Source organism: Electrona antarctica (genome assembly GCF_951216825.1).
Source record: "Electrona antarctica genome assembly, chromosome: 18".
NCBI lineage: Eukaryota > Metazoa > Chordata > Actinopteri > Myctophiformes > Myctophidae > Electrona > Electrona antarctica.
In genome coordinates, this window is record NC_136799.1 from 22,490,460 (window position 1) to 22,506,124 (window position 15,665).

A 15,665-nucleotide genomic window follows, 5' to 3' on the forward strand; every position below is an offset into this window, starting at 1 on the left:
AAATCTTTTATTTAATATTGAAGGTGGATTAGAAATCTCATAAAGCATTTTGGCTGGGCACATTTCTCCATGGAAAAATTAGAGAAGTTATTCGGTAGTTTGACAAGCAATGGAGGTGCAGTGCACAGAGTCAGCATCAATGCTTATAATGAGTATTTCATTTCATAAAAGAGCAGCTACGGAACACGGGCTTCAGACAAACCATAAAAATGAATGATTTATAACGCAAATTTGGCAGGAAAATGCCATTACCACTTTGACCCGTTTGGACAGAAAGTCAAATCTGCTTGCAACCCCCAAACCAAACCCACACCCTGGATTCGCCATGTATAAAATATAACCAGTGTCAAGTGTAAATCCATAATTTTATAATGTAATGAGTGAAAAAAAGTTATGATGAGTGTAAAAGAAGTGTTCTATTTCCCACAAGACTAAATTGCATAACACCGCGTTTCCTGGGTGAATTACACTCGAGGAAAGAATATTTCAGTATCTCAAGACTAGAAAATACTTTATGCAATTCTATTATAATTTAGATTGAAATATATTTTATACAAAAATAAATAGATATAGAAACCATGTTTAAGTTCACTCATGGTTGTCTAATGATGAAAATAAAACATCAATAAAAGTTTAGAAAAAGATATATAGTCAAGTGCAGAAGATAATATTGTGGCAGCTATTTTATTGTCCACACACACATACATTACACATCCACCGCTACAAACATTACACTCAAAACAATCTCTTTCACATAGTAACAAATATAGTTTGCTCTTAAATTATTCTGCTACATGAAGCAAACGGTCAAAAATCATGTAACTTTCTAAATATAACTGACAATTCTGGAAAACAGAAGGTACCTTTAAGCAAAAGCCCCAAAATGTTGGAAATTAAATAAATAACTACGAGGGAACTGACCAAGACAGTGGTTCTATCCAAACATTTCAAGTCATCAAAACATTTTGGTAGCTCTATTCTGTGCCCACTCTTAACCCTTAACCACAAACTTTGTATTATTATTTAGAAAATAGCTGATCTACAAACTCACTATAACCCATCGTGATGCACCGCATTGTGAGCTTGTTAATCAGCTATTTTCTATACATTTTTGAAAATTGTGAATTATTATTATAATTTTGTCCAAATTTGGACACCAGGGTTAAAGTGGCTTAGTGAGTGGCTATGTTAGTGTTGTCAAAGGAATAAGGAATTCTTTATCTATTCTACAGCAAACTAACAAAAAACTAAACTAAACTTTCCTAGACACCTCTTGATATTATACATATTACAACATTGCAAACCCACAAAATGTGTTGTCATGTACCACAAGTTGAATGCCATATTGGTTGTAGACAAAAAAAAACAACCCCTAAGTGCCAAACGGGTGTATAGTACCACACCATCAGTTTGAGTGGCTGAAAAGTTTAGACCGTACTGTAGCATACTTGTGGTTGATAACATAGCTGACATGAACTGATTTGTTGTGATGTGGTACTGGATACCCCACTCAATTGTTACTCAGTAGGTTCAAACAAATGCTACTTAAGAATTGTCTGACAATTTGACCTGGGTCTGGTTGCTATGATGGGAATGACAAAATGGAACAGTTTTTCTTCAATGCTATGAAGACAACTATATACAAATAGATTAATATTAGATGCAGATTACATCTACAATTCAAATGTACAATTACAATCTAATTGGAAAGTATGAAAAACTAGCCACAGAATTTGTGTTAATGCACACTATGCTGTATCAGTGAATTTCAACAGGTCCCTTTCCGATAATACAGTACCGCTTAAGCATTATGTATACTTCTGTGTCAAAATAAGTAATTATTATTAGCTGAAACATGGTCATATGACAAAGTATAAAGTAGCAAATCCCATTCCATCAGGTAGTCTATGGAGGAGCGTGTACCAGTGATCAATCACAATGAATGACATAATGACGTTGCCATGCTAACTTCTAAGGGGTATTTTCAACCACACCCGTTCCATATTAAGTATAAAAGAGCATGAAAGCAACACATTTTTACTTTTTCATAGTAAAAAGGCTGAGGTCTGGAAGACTGGAATAGATGAACGCGAGGGCAAAGGCAAGACAGGGAGGCGTGGCCTGACAGGGAGGTGTGGCCTGCTACTAAAACGACTTCTCGCCAAGTGGAAGTTCAACAAGTGGCAGCCAGTCCTAGGCTCTCTGTTCTCCTTTAAATAACATTTTTCCAAGGCTCGATCTTTAAGGAAGGAAGTTATCTTAATGTACACCTACAGTAAACAAAGCAGAGTTGGATCACCCTTTTGTTGTATATAAATAAATACAGTCCAAATGAGCATTAATATCTCTGAATGTAAATCTTCATACATACCACAGATTCTGGAAAATATAAATAAAAATGAGGGTAAAACGATGCTGCATTCTTATATACCGTCCGTGAGTGTTAACGAGTACAGTCCTCTCCCTGTCATACCCTGTGGTTTAACAGTTTTACTGCCACTAAGGTGCACCTTTAAGAGGTGGTCATTTATGCAGTTCACAGTAGTGTTGGGCCCTTGGTGGTGTAGTTCATGGAGGGGAAGTGCCGACTGTCTACATCCCAGTGGCCCTGGGGCTGGTGGTGGGAGGAAGACGGCAGGATCGGGGTCCAGTAGTTGATGTAGCTCGCCATGAGTAAAGTCAATTCCAGGATCTGGGAAGGGGAAGGACAGGTAAGATCAAATTGGGGATAATAGCTTTGCCATTATTAATATTTGTTTCATTTGATTCTGGGGAGCTGGGAAATGCACACTTGGTCACACAGGATCTCTCAAAGCTGATGTGAAAACCTTTAGAAATGCAACTGAACTAGTGCTCAACCTTATTAGCACGTCCTTCTGTAGTAATGTGACTCTGCGCTAAGGCCCCTTTGAGATTGTCTGCAATATATACAAGATCAAGCTGCTTTCTCCATTAGCCCAAGGTAGTTGAGTGTAATCCTATCTCATGAGGGTTGAATAAAGACAAAGTTCAAGTTTGCTTTTCCCTTGCTTACCGTCGTCAGTTATTAGAAAACCCTCATAACACTTCAGCAGTTTGAGAACTGATTTCACCAACCCATGGTTTACTTAACGCCTCCGTTGTTAATGCCTTAGATCATCTAGCCAAGTGATAAATAATGACCTGGACTAGCGTTGCAGAAAAGGGGAAACTTGGCTCAGCATTTGAAGGTCGGAGACTGTCCACAAATCAATCTCCGCCTGAACATTTGTCCAGATGTACAACAGGAAAGCTTACCTTAGGTTTGGCCATTGCAAACATCAGCTTCTCCACACTCTTCTTCCCAACTCCTGGCTCCCTCTGCTGGCTTACGACCACCATGAAGTCCTCGCGGCATCCACCAAAGGTAATGACAGACTGATAGGAGTACGTGATCAGGGTGTGCTAAAAAACAAAGGATTTTCAGTGTGAAACACACAGTAAAAATGAAACGTGGAACAGTCCGTTTTTACTCTCGACCCAGAATAGACCATGTAATTCATGTCAGAAACTATTCTGGTGGTCCTTTTTGTGTGTATGTGTAAGGTACAAATTGAGTGCAAAGAAGCGTAACATAATTTCCAATGATTTATTGTGAATTTCTTTCTCTTTTACCATAAGCGTTACATGAGAGCACATGAGTGAGGCTGAGGCCAAACCGAGAAACGAAAATTAAGGAACAAGCTGCCGAAAATTACAGAGCTCTAGCTAACATTTATATGTTGGAACTGCTAGGTCCCTTGGGGTCAAGGGCGTTGAGTCAGTCATTGGTCATTTTTGCTTTCCTGTGGAGCTCTGGTGTTTCCAAACACCACAGAAGAAAAATCATTCCAGACCAGAGGGTCAACAAACTTCTGCAGCTGTGGCCTGGCCTGCAATCCAAACCTTTAGTTTTAAACCTGTGAATCCATGAGGCTTAACTTTTTTTTAAATATATTAAACAGAAGCCTGTCGTCTTCATTTGCTCAATAGAGAAAACCTTAAAAGGCAACGTTTCTGTCATGGACCTGACTGAGGACCCAATATTATTATTTATTATTAGAGATGATTGCCTGAGGGGTATAATTCCAGCTAGCCTATCAGCTATAGCGTTAACTAAAACCATAACTAATCAATAATCGTTTAGAATATAACTCACTGACGTGATTCTGGGTGAGCATGAGCCCGATTGCATCCCAGATGTCCTTCAGGTGGGTTTGATTGGCTGTCAGTGTTTCTATCGTTCATAAAGTCACGCTGAAAGTGTTCCAAACTAAATCGTTCACAGCTACAGTTATCGTTAAAGTTTATACTATTTTAAATGACATATTGTGTACTACAAATGTATCCACAGGTCCATTTGGTTCCATTGGTACACTCTCAGAGTTATGGGGGTCCTTGAAATTAAAAGGTTTGTAAACCGTTTCCCTGCTGTAGACTTACCATGGTGTAGTCCAGAACACACAATCCATCCTGTAGACTTACCATGGTGTAGTCCAGAACACACAATCCATCCTCATTGACAGTAGACTTACCATGGTGTAGTCCAGAACACACAATCCATCCTCATTGACAGTAGACTTACCATGGTGTAGTCCAGAACACACAATCCATCTGTAGACTTACCATGGTGTAGTCCAGAACACACAATCCATCTGTAGACTTACCATGGTGTAGTCCAGAACACACAATCCATCTGTAGACTTACCATGGTGTAGTCCAGAACACACAATCCATCCTGTAGACTTACCATGGTGTAGTCCAGAACACACAATCCATCCTGCTGTAGACTTACCATGGTGTAGTCCAGAACACACAATCCATCCTGTAGACTTACCATGGTGTAGTCCAGAACACACAATCCATCCTCATTGACCACTGATGTAAACCGTTTCCCTGCTGTAGACTTACCATGGTGTAGTCCAGAACACACAATCCATCCTCATTGACAGCTAGCCACACCTGACTCTGTTCAACAGGAGAGGGCGGGACCGGCTATGGACAGGAAGCACAAATAAAGTTAACCACTTGAGCCCTACAGGCTACAGTATATACTGTACTTTGGCATATGCCGAATATAAGATATATATAATATAAGATAGCTGACCCACAAGCTCACAAATCGCTACATCCCAACACACGAGTGAGTTAGTAGATAGGCTATATATTCGCTATAAAGAAAACCCACATTCACCTTTAATGACATGCCCAAAATAGAGAAGCCAGGTTGAAAGTTAGTCATGCTAGCAAGCTTCAATCATGTCTCACGAGTCCTGTTTTACAGCATGATAGACATTAGACAAGCATGCAACCAGTCAAGGCATGTCTTGCATATTTGACAAAAGGAGTGTATTAATTGAATTGAATTTTAATCCATGAAAACAAGTCACAATGAGGCATATAATGAAACAAAGATGGTTAGGAGTGATAAGGAATCTATTTCAGCGTTTACCTTAGCACTGAAGAGTTTAGCGCCAAATAGAGGCCACTTCCGAGCTACAGTTAGATATATTCTCACACACTCAGATGCACTGCACCCACGAAGCACAGACCACTTAGTGGCCAGACGTTCAGCAAGGTCCCTGAAATGGGGTTAAAACACAAAATATTTTGTTTATAGTGGAGTCTTTAATCACATGAACCCCATCGCCCTATTCCGGGGACCAACCATCAGAGAAAATAGCAGATCTGCAAGCTCACAACACGATTTTGAGGGTGAAGGAGACACGGTCACAATTATTTTATTACATATTGTTTCTGATAATTACATAATATCACAACAAAGAATAAAGATAAGTTGCCCGTGGATGAGAATGTGATATATATATATAATGTGATATATGTGAACAATGCGTGTTTTACCTGAGCTGCTCATTACAGCAGTCCTGTTTGTAGCGTTTGGGGTAGAAGCGCTCTAGCACCTGCAGAAGAACCAGCTGGGATTTAGGCTGAGGAGAAGCAGGAGAGGAGGTCGCCGGTCGCTCCAGATCACCATGTTCAACCTGGGAATGGAGGGAAGAAAATTACACTTGCTGATCTCAAGTCCAGAGCAAGGCTGTCAATTACACAGGACACAGATGTCACTGTCTGTCGATGAGAGAAAACAGAAACACACACACACTGGCACGGCTGCACACACGCACGCACGCACGCACGCACTGTAACAGTGGAAGCTACTGTAACCTCACACTCAAAAGTGACCAAACTAATTTTGAGTGTGGGGTAATAAATGTATTTGATTTGACTGATTAACATTGTGCTTGTATGCAGATCAGATGACTTTTCCCCACCTGAACCATGAGGGCAGCCACCTCCAGAGCCAGCTCCTTGTTCACAGGGAAGTGTCCCTGGTGGACTTCATCGTTCACCTGGTAAGCCAGCAGGAGGCGCTCTCGTTCTGTTTCTCCCTTTGCGTGAGCCCGAAAACACAGCCTGCATGAAAAGATGGGTTGACAACACACAGTATTAAGCAGAAGCAGAGACTGAAATGGAGAATAAAGTATTCAATCAATCAAGCAAGCAATCAAACAGATAATAATAATTATTTTATGTGATACATATGTGCAATAATAAGCCAATAATAATACCTTCTGTATTTTATACAAATACAGAAATCCTACCTGCTCTTGTATGTAAGACGGACAATTCTTGTGCCCTCATACTTCCCAGGGTGCAACTCTTTCAGGGCCTGCTCCCACTTGGAAATTACATCACAGATCTAGCAAAAGGGAATATGAAATCAGAATTCAGAGACAGTGCACTTCAAAATGTTATCTGAAAAGACAAAAACCGGAAGTGAAAATTAACAGTACTAGAGCGGTGCCCGTTGGGCACTGGCCTACTTGGAATGATGCAAGTTGGAAATGCATGCCCCACCCAGATATTATGTCTGTCCCTTTTATACCCATATACGGAGTTCTTTGTCAGGCATGCTCAAATATGGAGTCTATGCAGACATCAGAATGATGTCAGAACAGGCCAGCTCCATATATGGACACTGGGCAGGGGCCCTGTCCAGAGCCCGGGCAGAGGTTTCACCTTGGCAGACGGTTGCAGGCAGTGCTCAGGGTCTTTGCCAGAAGGGTCGTCGGTGAAGAGAGCGAACCCAGACAGCTGAGGCTTCCTCATGCCCACCCTCTGGTTCAGAGTGTTGAGGAACTCCTCCACAGTTGTGGACCCATCAAAACCCACCACCTGCAATGGAAGAAAGGACACTGTTCACCTGCACCTGTCTGCCAATACAGAAAGTCAATTAGGTTGAAAATGCAACATGAGTGAGATAAGGTGTTCTCTATGACCTATTGCACACCTACTCTGGAATTGCTACTGCAACGGTGCATAATGTTTTCAACTGAACCCAGATTTCTGTGATTTTCTGGATGCATTAAAAACTGATTGTCCAATAAAAAAAATGCATTTCACTGTGGGTGCAAGGGCCTTAAGCGAGTCAGATTAGCGTACCATTAAGTCAAGTAAATGGTTGTGTACGTCTGTGTGTATTACCTGGTAAGTGCTGTTCATGAAGTGAACAGGGATACTGAAGGGCAAGGAATGATGATATGGGTTTCTGAGCAGGATGGACACAATCTCCATACGAGACGGCTTAGCCTCCCTCTCCCCATTCTGTAAGGTCCTCTCCACTGACCTCTGACAGTATACTGCAAACTTCCCAACCTCACTCCTAAAAGTGCGCACGCACACACGCATGCACGCGCGCGCGCACACACACACACACACACACACACACACACACACACACACACACACACACACACACACACACACACACACACACACACACACACACACACACACACACACACACACACACACACACACACACACACACACACAAATAAATGTAAAATCCTGAGTATTAATTACCTCTGAGAGTGTACAGGATCCATTTGGTTCCACTTGTACACTCTGACTTATGGGTCAATTAACTGTGTATATTGACACACTCTTATGAATACAATGAAAGTGCATCCAATACAATGAAAATGCATCCATCAAAATGTGAAATTATGCAAATGTATATCAGTCAACCCTGAAAAATTTGCTATAAAATTCTTAGAAAGAATTATACAGTGATTTACCCTACATTTCAATCACAACAGCACATACTGTACTGTATAATGCTTGTTGAATATGTATTGCCTTTCATAAACAAAGAAGATAAAAGCCATACTATTTGTAAGGTTGATAACTCCAAAACGAGTCTATGCTTATTGACTGTTCTGTCTCCCTGCATGTGCCCACCCCCAAACTATTGGTTCATGGGGTTCCAATATGCACCAGCCAATCGGCAATCACCGCACATCTTTGTCTGTTTTGTTATCTGATGATGACAGCCTCCTGGCTGGAACGTCATGTTTTTATTTTGAATGAGGAGAATCGAGCTATTAACCCATTCAGGCCTGACGTCGACATTTTAAAAAAAAAAGTTTTCTAAATCATGAAAATTTTCGGAAAGATTTGAGGCACATTTTAACGATTTTTCAAAAATAGCAGACCTACAAGTTCATAGCGCACCACTCGGTGGCGCGCTATGAGCTTGTAGATCTGCTATTTTTCAATAGCTAAATTATAACATAATGTTTAAAACACCAAAAGGGGTTCCCGCCCCAAAATGGGTTAATGGTTAATGTGGTTAAACGCTAACGTGACATGGATGCGTTCCAGGTCTCAATGGATTAATGGTGAGTGTGTGATGTCCATGTCCATGTACATGTACATGTACAGTACAGCTTCTAGGAATAGAGGAAGTGAATAAAGAAGCAGCTCACCTTGGGTCAGCATTTCTCTGCAGGTATTGTCTCAAGTACCACAGGAAGTGCTGCTGGGGCAGGAAGAGAGCCACGCACAGAGACATCAGCTGCCAGCACTGCACACAGAGAACACGAGACATGGAAAACCCATCAATACATGAATGAAGGAGCTACTCTTTCTCAGACACATGGAGTTGCTGTCTCGCTTTTCAGGTTCTAATATCAGCTTAACCCGTTTAGTCCTGACGTCGACATTTTAAAAACGTCTACTAAATTCTGACAGTTTTCTGAAATACCTACGTATGTTTCTGTATCAGTGGTGCTCAATATTTCATGTCAAGCCCAACCCCAAAAATGATATGGCAACTGGGGTAGTAGTACACAGTTTAATCATCCTCAGTGTTAATGTACTCTACGGGTCCATTTGGTTACATCTATACACTGTAACAGTGTAACAGTTGTCCCTGCGACATACTAGCGTCATGTCCAGGGGGTGTACTTGTACATCAAGCTGCCTCACGCTACAGAAACAGGAGATAGGCTCCTGCCCTATGGGCCTCATGGCTCGGCAAGGCTACTTACTTACTTATACACTGTAACAGTAACAGTGTTAACAGAGTAAACTGCATTGCAGGAGCAATGCAAGGAGTCTTTAGGGTGGTCCTTCATATTGGGGCAGTCGGTGACAGGATTGGTTTACAAAGTGCATTTGTTAGCGGCCATTCTCGCCGCTGTTCTAGCAACTACAGTAACTTGCATTTAGGAGTCCGTATCGGCTATTTTTGTCCTACACAAAGACTAAATTCCCATTGACAAGGAATGGATGATGTACGATGATAAGAGCACCCCTCACTTCACACAGGTGTGATTTTTCAACTTAGAGCCCACCTCATAAGCAAAATGCTACTCTACTCTATCAAGAAGATCGTTGCACTCTCCACCTCTAGCCAACTAGGGCTAATGATGGTCACCATCGGCCTTAATCATCCCCAAATAGCATTCCTCCACATTTGTACCCACGCATTCTTCAAAGCAATGCTTTTCCTATGCTCTGGCTCAGAGCCCTATGGTAGTATATGTGTGTGTGTGTGTGTGTGTGTGTGTGTGTGTGCGTGCGTGCGTGCGTGCGTGCGTGCGTGCGTGCGTGCGTGCGTGCGTGCGTGCGTGCGTGCGTGCGTGCGTGCACGGTTGAAACCAGTCTGACCTGTGTGAGGGAGTAATTGTTTGGCGTCCGTTGGTTGGTCTGTTTAATCAGCTGACAGTACATCTCATTCTGCAGCTCTGGGTGGGTCAGGCACACTTGCAATGCATTCTGGGCCAGCGATGTGTGGTAGTCGATGGATGGGGACTCCACCAGCACGTTGATGAACAGTTGACAGGACTGCAGAGGAGGACATAGTCAAAAACAGCTCAATAACAATGACTTAATCTGTTCATCATTCATTATGTGCTATGAAAAAGAAACGCACACCAGGAATTTGGGGCGAAGTGCCGATGACAGAGTGCAACTAGAAATGCACTCTCTCGAGATGCCAACTTGCGCCTTGCACACAAGTAGCCCATATATGGCCTACTTGTGCGCAAGCATAACGCACCATGAGGTGCGCTCACCACTGGCATCACCGCAACGACTGTTGCTGCTCTGAGTCGTAAAGCTCTCTGCTGATGCCTGGGTAAGACTGCTGCTCTGAGTCCTGCAGCTCTCTGCTATTCTAAATCCTTTAGACCCGTTATTGACCTTATACCAACCTTGAAACGTACCTTAGTTACGTCACCAAGAATATTGGCTGTTGATGGTGACGTAACCAAATCTGTTTCAATCATTATCGTATTGGGATTGAAGTGAGGTGATTGATTAATTAATTAATTAATTAATTAATTAATTAATTAATTAATTAATTAATTAATTAATAACTATAAAACTAAGAAAATGTCTCACTGCAGGCTGAACCTCTGTAAAGTTGCTTGTACATTTGGTGGTTGCGTTTTATTGGGGGCTTGTTCCTACAGTGTAGTTGCATATTTGGTCTTCCTTCCTAATGTTTCATGTCAAGGACCCCCAGATTAATGAATTTGTATTTGTAACTCCATTTGAAATTATTTTGTGCCAGGGACCCCCATACAAGATTTGTGTTGTTAAAATGTTTCAAAAATATTTCACTTTTGGTTGCTTAGAATGTAAACTGGAGCATGAGCTAATTCTACTCTTGCAACAGGTGTTCTATTTAAACAAACTTAAAGCTTAAAACATACAATAATCAGAGCTACCACCAGGTGGAGGCACTAACACACACAGTTGTGAAACTTGTGTGAAACTTGTTTTGGAAATCCAAACCATGCCATAAAAATACATTTATCACACTGTCAAATGATGCAGCAGGAGCAGTTTCTCATTGTAAGACACCCCTGTAAGGATGGACAATTCCCCAACTTGATTATTCTTTGAAGTGACCGCTGTCTTTTAATGCCACAAGATGGATGCAAACAAAGGACCCGTTTCATCATTCTCATCGGTCCTGTCAAATTCATGAATACTTCACCGAGGACAGGGGAGGTAAAAAAAGTGTATACCCTTCAACGTTCTGAAAACGGGGTTAGAGTTGAAAGAAGTGTCAGTTCTATGTTTTTTTTTCTTTCTTCTTTTCTCATTTCCTTTTGTGCGCGTATGGGAATGTTTGTAAGGTTGGGTGGTCAAAGGGAGACGCGCTCCATTCATCTTGCCATCCCACAGAGTGAAACCAGGTCCCTGCTGTAGTGGAGAGCTCTCTGGAGCATGAATAGGACACAGGGGAGTGAGTGGGCTTACGGGGTGGGTGCATTATGTGTGGCCACCTCAGACATTACAAAGAGGAACAGGATATTTCCACTACGCAAGATCAAGGTCCCTTCGCCTCCAACTTCCTGCTCTTCTCCTTTTGCCATGATCTCTCTTCTCATGCTTCCACAGCACAGTGTGAATAACACACAACGTTGAACGTTTTCATCTATCCATACTATATAAAGTATAAGTATATTTGTCGATAAAATACCACTCCTGTCTTCTACACTTACTTATTATTTCCGTATTTTTCTATTTTGCCGTTACACAAATATGTTGTTAATATAACACATTCTCCCATATATTTTATATGGGAGTATACTTACCTGTATAGTATCTCTCATAATTCCATTTTGATTTATTGCCTTCATTTTATTTTATCATTCTGAAACTAAACTAAAAGTAACAGAACTAAACACTGCTGCCTGTCTAGGGGAGCCCTGGTCTCCCAGCTCTTTAAACACACAGCGGTAAACCAGAGGAGCGGTTAGCCTCAATCAGAGCAGATAATCAAGGCCATTATCTCTCTTCCACACTTTTAATGAGATGGAGGCCCCTGTCTCTGGTGCTTTGATCTGTCACACAGGCCTCAGAGAGAGAGAGAGAGAGAGAGAGAGAGAGAGAGAGAGAGAGACAGAGAGAGCATGGAGCGTATCCAACAGTATGAGGGGAGAGACAGGGAAGGGGCATACAGCCATACAGTGAGGACCGCCTGGGCAACGATGGACAATGGCTTCTTCAACTGATGAAGGGACTGAAATGGGGGTACGGGGGAAAGGGGTGGCGGGGGAATGGATGATGATGGAAAGTAGAATGGGAAAGCAAGTACAATAGAGCCGGGACAAGTTGAGAGAGGGACAAAAGGAGAAGCCTAGAGAGTGAGTGTGAGTGTGTATGTGAGAGAGGGAGAGAGAGAGAGAGAGAGAGAGAGAGAGAGAGAGAGAGAGAGAGAGAGACGTGGCAGGAGAGAGAAACCTGCCCTTGGTCATTTGTGTTACTTGTTTTTTCTTGACCACAATGTGAGAGAATATGTAATGATAATAACTGAGGCAATACACTGTCTCTCCATTAGATGCATGTGATTACCGTGCTTGTTGTTAAGTCGCTCCGGACAAGAGCGTCTGCTAAATGCCTACATTGTAACCGTAGCAGAGACAGACAGACCTTGAAGAGTTTGAGAGCCTCAGTCTGCAGAGCTTCAGATGGCAGAGTGGTGAGAGGGGATCTGAGACCCTCCTTACTGAAACATAAGGCCTCACTCTTCCACAGCGCAGAGTCTGGAAATGAGTAGAAGACACGCACACATGCACACGCACACGCGCACACACACACACACACACACACACACACACACACACACACACACACACACACACACACACACACACACACACACACACAGTATTGAGTTTCAAAACAGTAGTGACCCAACAGCTGACAATCATTGACACAGACAGTCATAAACACTGTCTGCAGTCTAGATTAACCCATTCAGGCCTGACGTCGAAATTTAAAAAAAAAAGTTTTCTAAATCATGACAATTTTCGGAAAGATTTGAGGCACATTTTAACGATTTTTCAAAAATAGCAGACCTACAAGTTCATAGCGCGCCACTCGGTGGCGCGCTATGAGCTTGTAGATCTGCTATTTTTCAATAGCTAAATTATAACAATGTTTAAAACACCAAAAGGGGTTCCCGCCCCAAAATGGGTTAATGGTTAATGTGGTTAAACGCTAACGTGACATGGATGCGTTCCAGGTCTCAATGGATTAAGGCGTTCAGTGGGCCTGGATAAAATAACATGTAACATCTGCTGACTAAATATTGGTCCTCTCCCGCAGATACTTTCCTAAGGCTCAATCTATTGGGCTGAATTTGATTTCTCAAACATATCTTTTTATTCTATTTAATAAAACGTTATTGAGAAAGCACTCCGCTGTGCTGAGTAACAACATTCATAAAAATGTATCTATTTTACTGATGTTTGTTCTGTATAAAGTTCCTTTGTAATTTATCCTGATTTATAATGTTGTTTGATGTATTGTTTTTTGACTGTATTTTGTGTATTGTAAACCTCGGCTACATTGACAATGAGGGCTTGCCCTCAACTGTATTCCGAGTATAAATAAAGGTGATGATGATGATGATGATAAAAGATGTCATTAATAAAAGATTCAAATGCCTCAGTTATTATCACCAGTAAGACGCCCTGAGGGCGAGAAGCGACTTTGTGTGCATGCATCCGCCTGGGTGACGGCAGACGGCAGACTGCTGGGTGAGCGCTGGCGCTTTGGCATGGGGGGTCAGATCAACATATGGAATGAATTCTGTACTGGCCATATATGGAGCGTGTCTTGTACAGTGTACAGGGTTTGTTGAGGTCAGATCAATACATGGAATGTCAGAACAGGAAGGACGGGTGGGAAAGATCAACACATGGAATGTCAGAACAGGTCAGCTCCATATATGGAGATCTAAGGGTTTAAGATGTCACGAGGCATGACCATATATGGAGGCGTGATGTCACGAGGCATGACCATATATATGGGGACGTGATGTCATGAGGCGTGACCATATGGAGGCGTGGGTGACTAACTAACGGACGGACGGGAGATACAGTCATTTCATAGTTCATACTCATACTCATTAACCCTCAGCTTACACTAAACCCTGTGTTAAGCATTCACACTTGAAAGCAGAGCCCAAGTGGTAGTGAGGCGTCTGTGTGGGTCGGTTATACCCACAGTAACTATCCCCTCTCTATGCAGCTCTCTTTCGCATGTTCCCAGTGTGAACCAGAGTTCAACAATGTAATGGTATGTTATTCATTCATGTATTCACCCAATATTGTAGATATATGTACCGTACTCTCATGCAGGTGCATACAAGCGCCATGGACAGCTGTAGCAAATGTGCACTTTGTGCAATTTGGGTGAGGGATGTCTCACCTGGGGCTCCTTCTGCATCCAGGAGTTTACCAATGAGCTGCTCAGACTCTGTCCCCACCTTGAAGTTGGCACTGCTGCCAGCTGCCACTGTCAGGTGGTACAGCCATGTGTCCTGGCACAGAGAACAGATCATGGTAGAATGTAAGTCAAAACTAAATGAGCAGGATGGACTGTTACTGAAAAAGAAAAATGTTGGAGGATGACAGCAACTCTGAAGGAGAAAATTAAATCCAGAATTCAGACAGCAGCATGGTATTTCAATTTAGATTTCTGGATTATGATTTTCTCATTTTGGACAGGCACACAGTAATGGCATATCACTGTGAGGATGATCCGACATGTCACGTTTTCAGTTCAGGGCACTTCTTTTGAACAAAAGCAGGGAACAAAAGTTTTGGATAATTACATGCTGAAATGTATTTTTGGAATTTCATGCTGTTGAAGTGGACATAGAAACCTGCCTTTTCATTCACATGCCTAGTCTTTATATACTAGTCTAGATTGCACTGTATTGATCCCTGCAGGGGATACAATTCTTTCAGCGACCAAGATAATTCAGGTACATAATGGGGAAATTACAAAATGAAATGATAAAAGTTAAATGAATTACAAAAAGGTCAGTGGAAGATAAAAGAATCTTAGATTATACTTTAATTGGGGGAAATTCAAGAAACATTACGGTTTCTAAACATGCAACAGTGCAACTTTTGCATCACTGGACATTCACAAGGCCACCATTTTGCTCTGATGTCATGCTCTGGGTGGGAGCTCTCACCAGCTGAGCTAACAGGCCTTATCCAATGGGAGAAAGTAACTGTACTGAAGTAAAGTACTTAAATACCATTTTGAGGTACTTTTACTTTACTGGAGTATTTCCAATTGTCTATACTTTTACTTCTACTCCACAGCATCTCGGAGACAAATAATGTACTTTTACTCCGTTACAATTATTTGAAAACGTCAGTTACTTCAGTCCTATATACATTTTGGCCATTCGAAAATGTACAAGCTCACAATGTGTCGAATTGTGAGTTTGTAGTATATTTTGATACCAATACTTTTGTACTTTTTTTGTATTTTTTATGTGGCTTTCGCCTTTATTTTATATATTTTATGGAGGGACAGACAGT

General features: G+C 41.7%; 1 protein-coding gene across 1 annotated transcript in view; it reads right to left on the bottom strand.

Moving 5' to 3' along the window:
- Positions 1-676: 676 nt before the first annotated feature.
- The window catches only part of plekhh1 (pleckstrin homology domain containing, family H (with MyTH4 domain) member 1), a 44,807-nt gene continuing 29,818 nt past the window's right edge, over positions 677-15,665 (bottom strand). The window contains exons 18-30 of the mRNA XM_079528437.1: positions 14,536-14,647; positions 12,751-12,863; positions 9,973-10,149; positions 8,787-8,884; positions 7,501-7,678; positions 7,036-7,191; positions 6,618-6,715; positions 6,288-6,429; positions 5,860-5,999; positions 5,450-5,579; positions 4,909-4,992; positions 3,277-3,423; positions 677-2,692 (exon numbers count right to left, since the gene is read on the bottom strand). Coding sequence (XP_079384563.1) covers positions 2,537-2,692; positions 3,277-3,423; positions 4,909-4,992; positions 5,450-5,579; positions 5,860-5,999; positions 6,288-6,429; positions 6,618-6,715; positions 7,036-7,191; positions 7,501-7,678; positions 8,787-8,884; positions 9,973-10,149; positions 12,751-12,863; positions 14,536-14,647 — 1,731 coding nt within the window. The 3' untranslated portion in view covers positions 677-2,536. The remainder of the gene's footprint in view (positions 2,693-3,276; positions 3,424-4,908; positions 4,993-5,449; positions 5,580-5,859; positions 6,000-6,287; positions 6,430-6,617; positions 6,716-7,035; positions 7,192-7,500; positions 7,679-8,786; positions 8,885-9,972; positions 10,150-12,750; positions 12,864-14,535; positions 14,648-15,665) is intronic.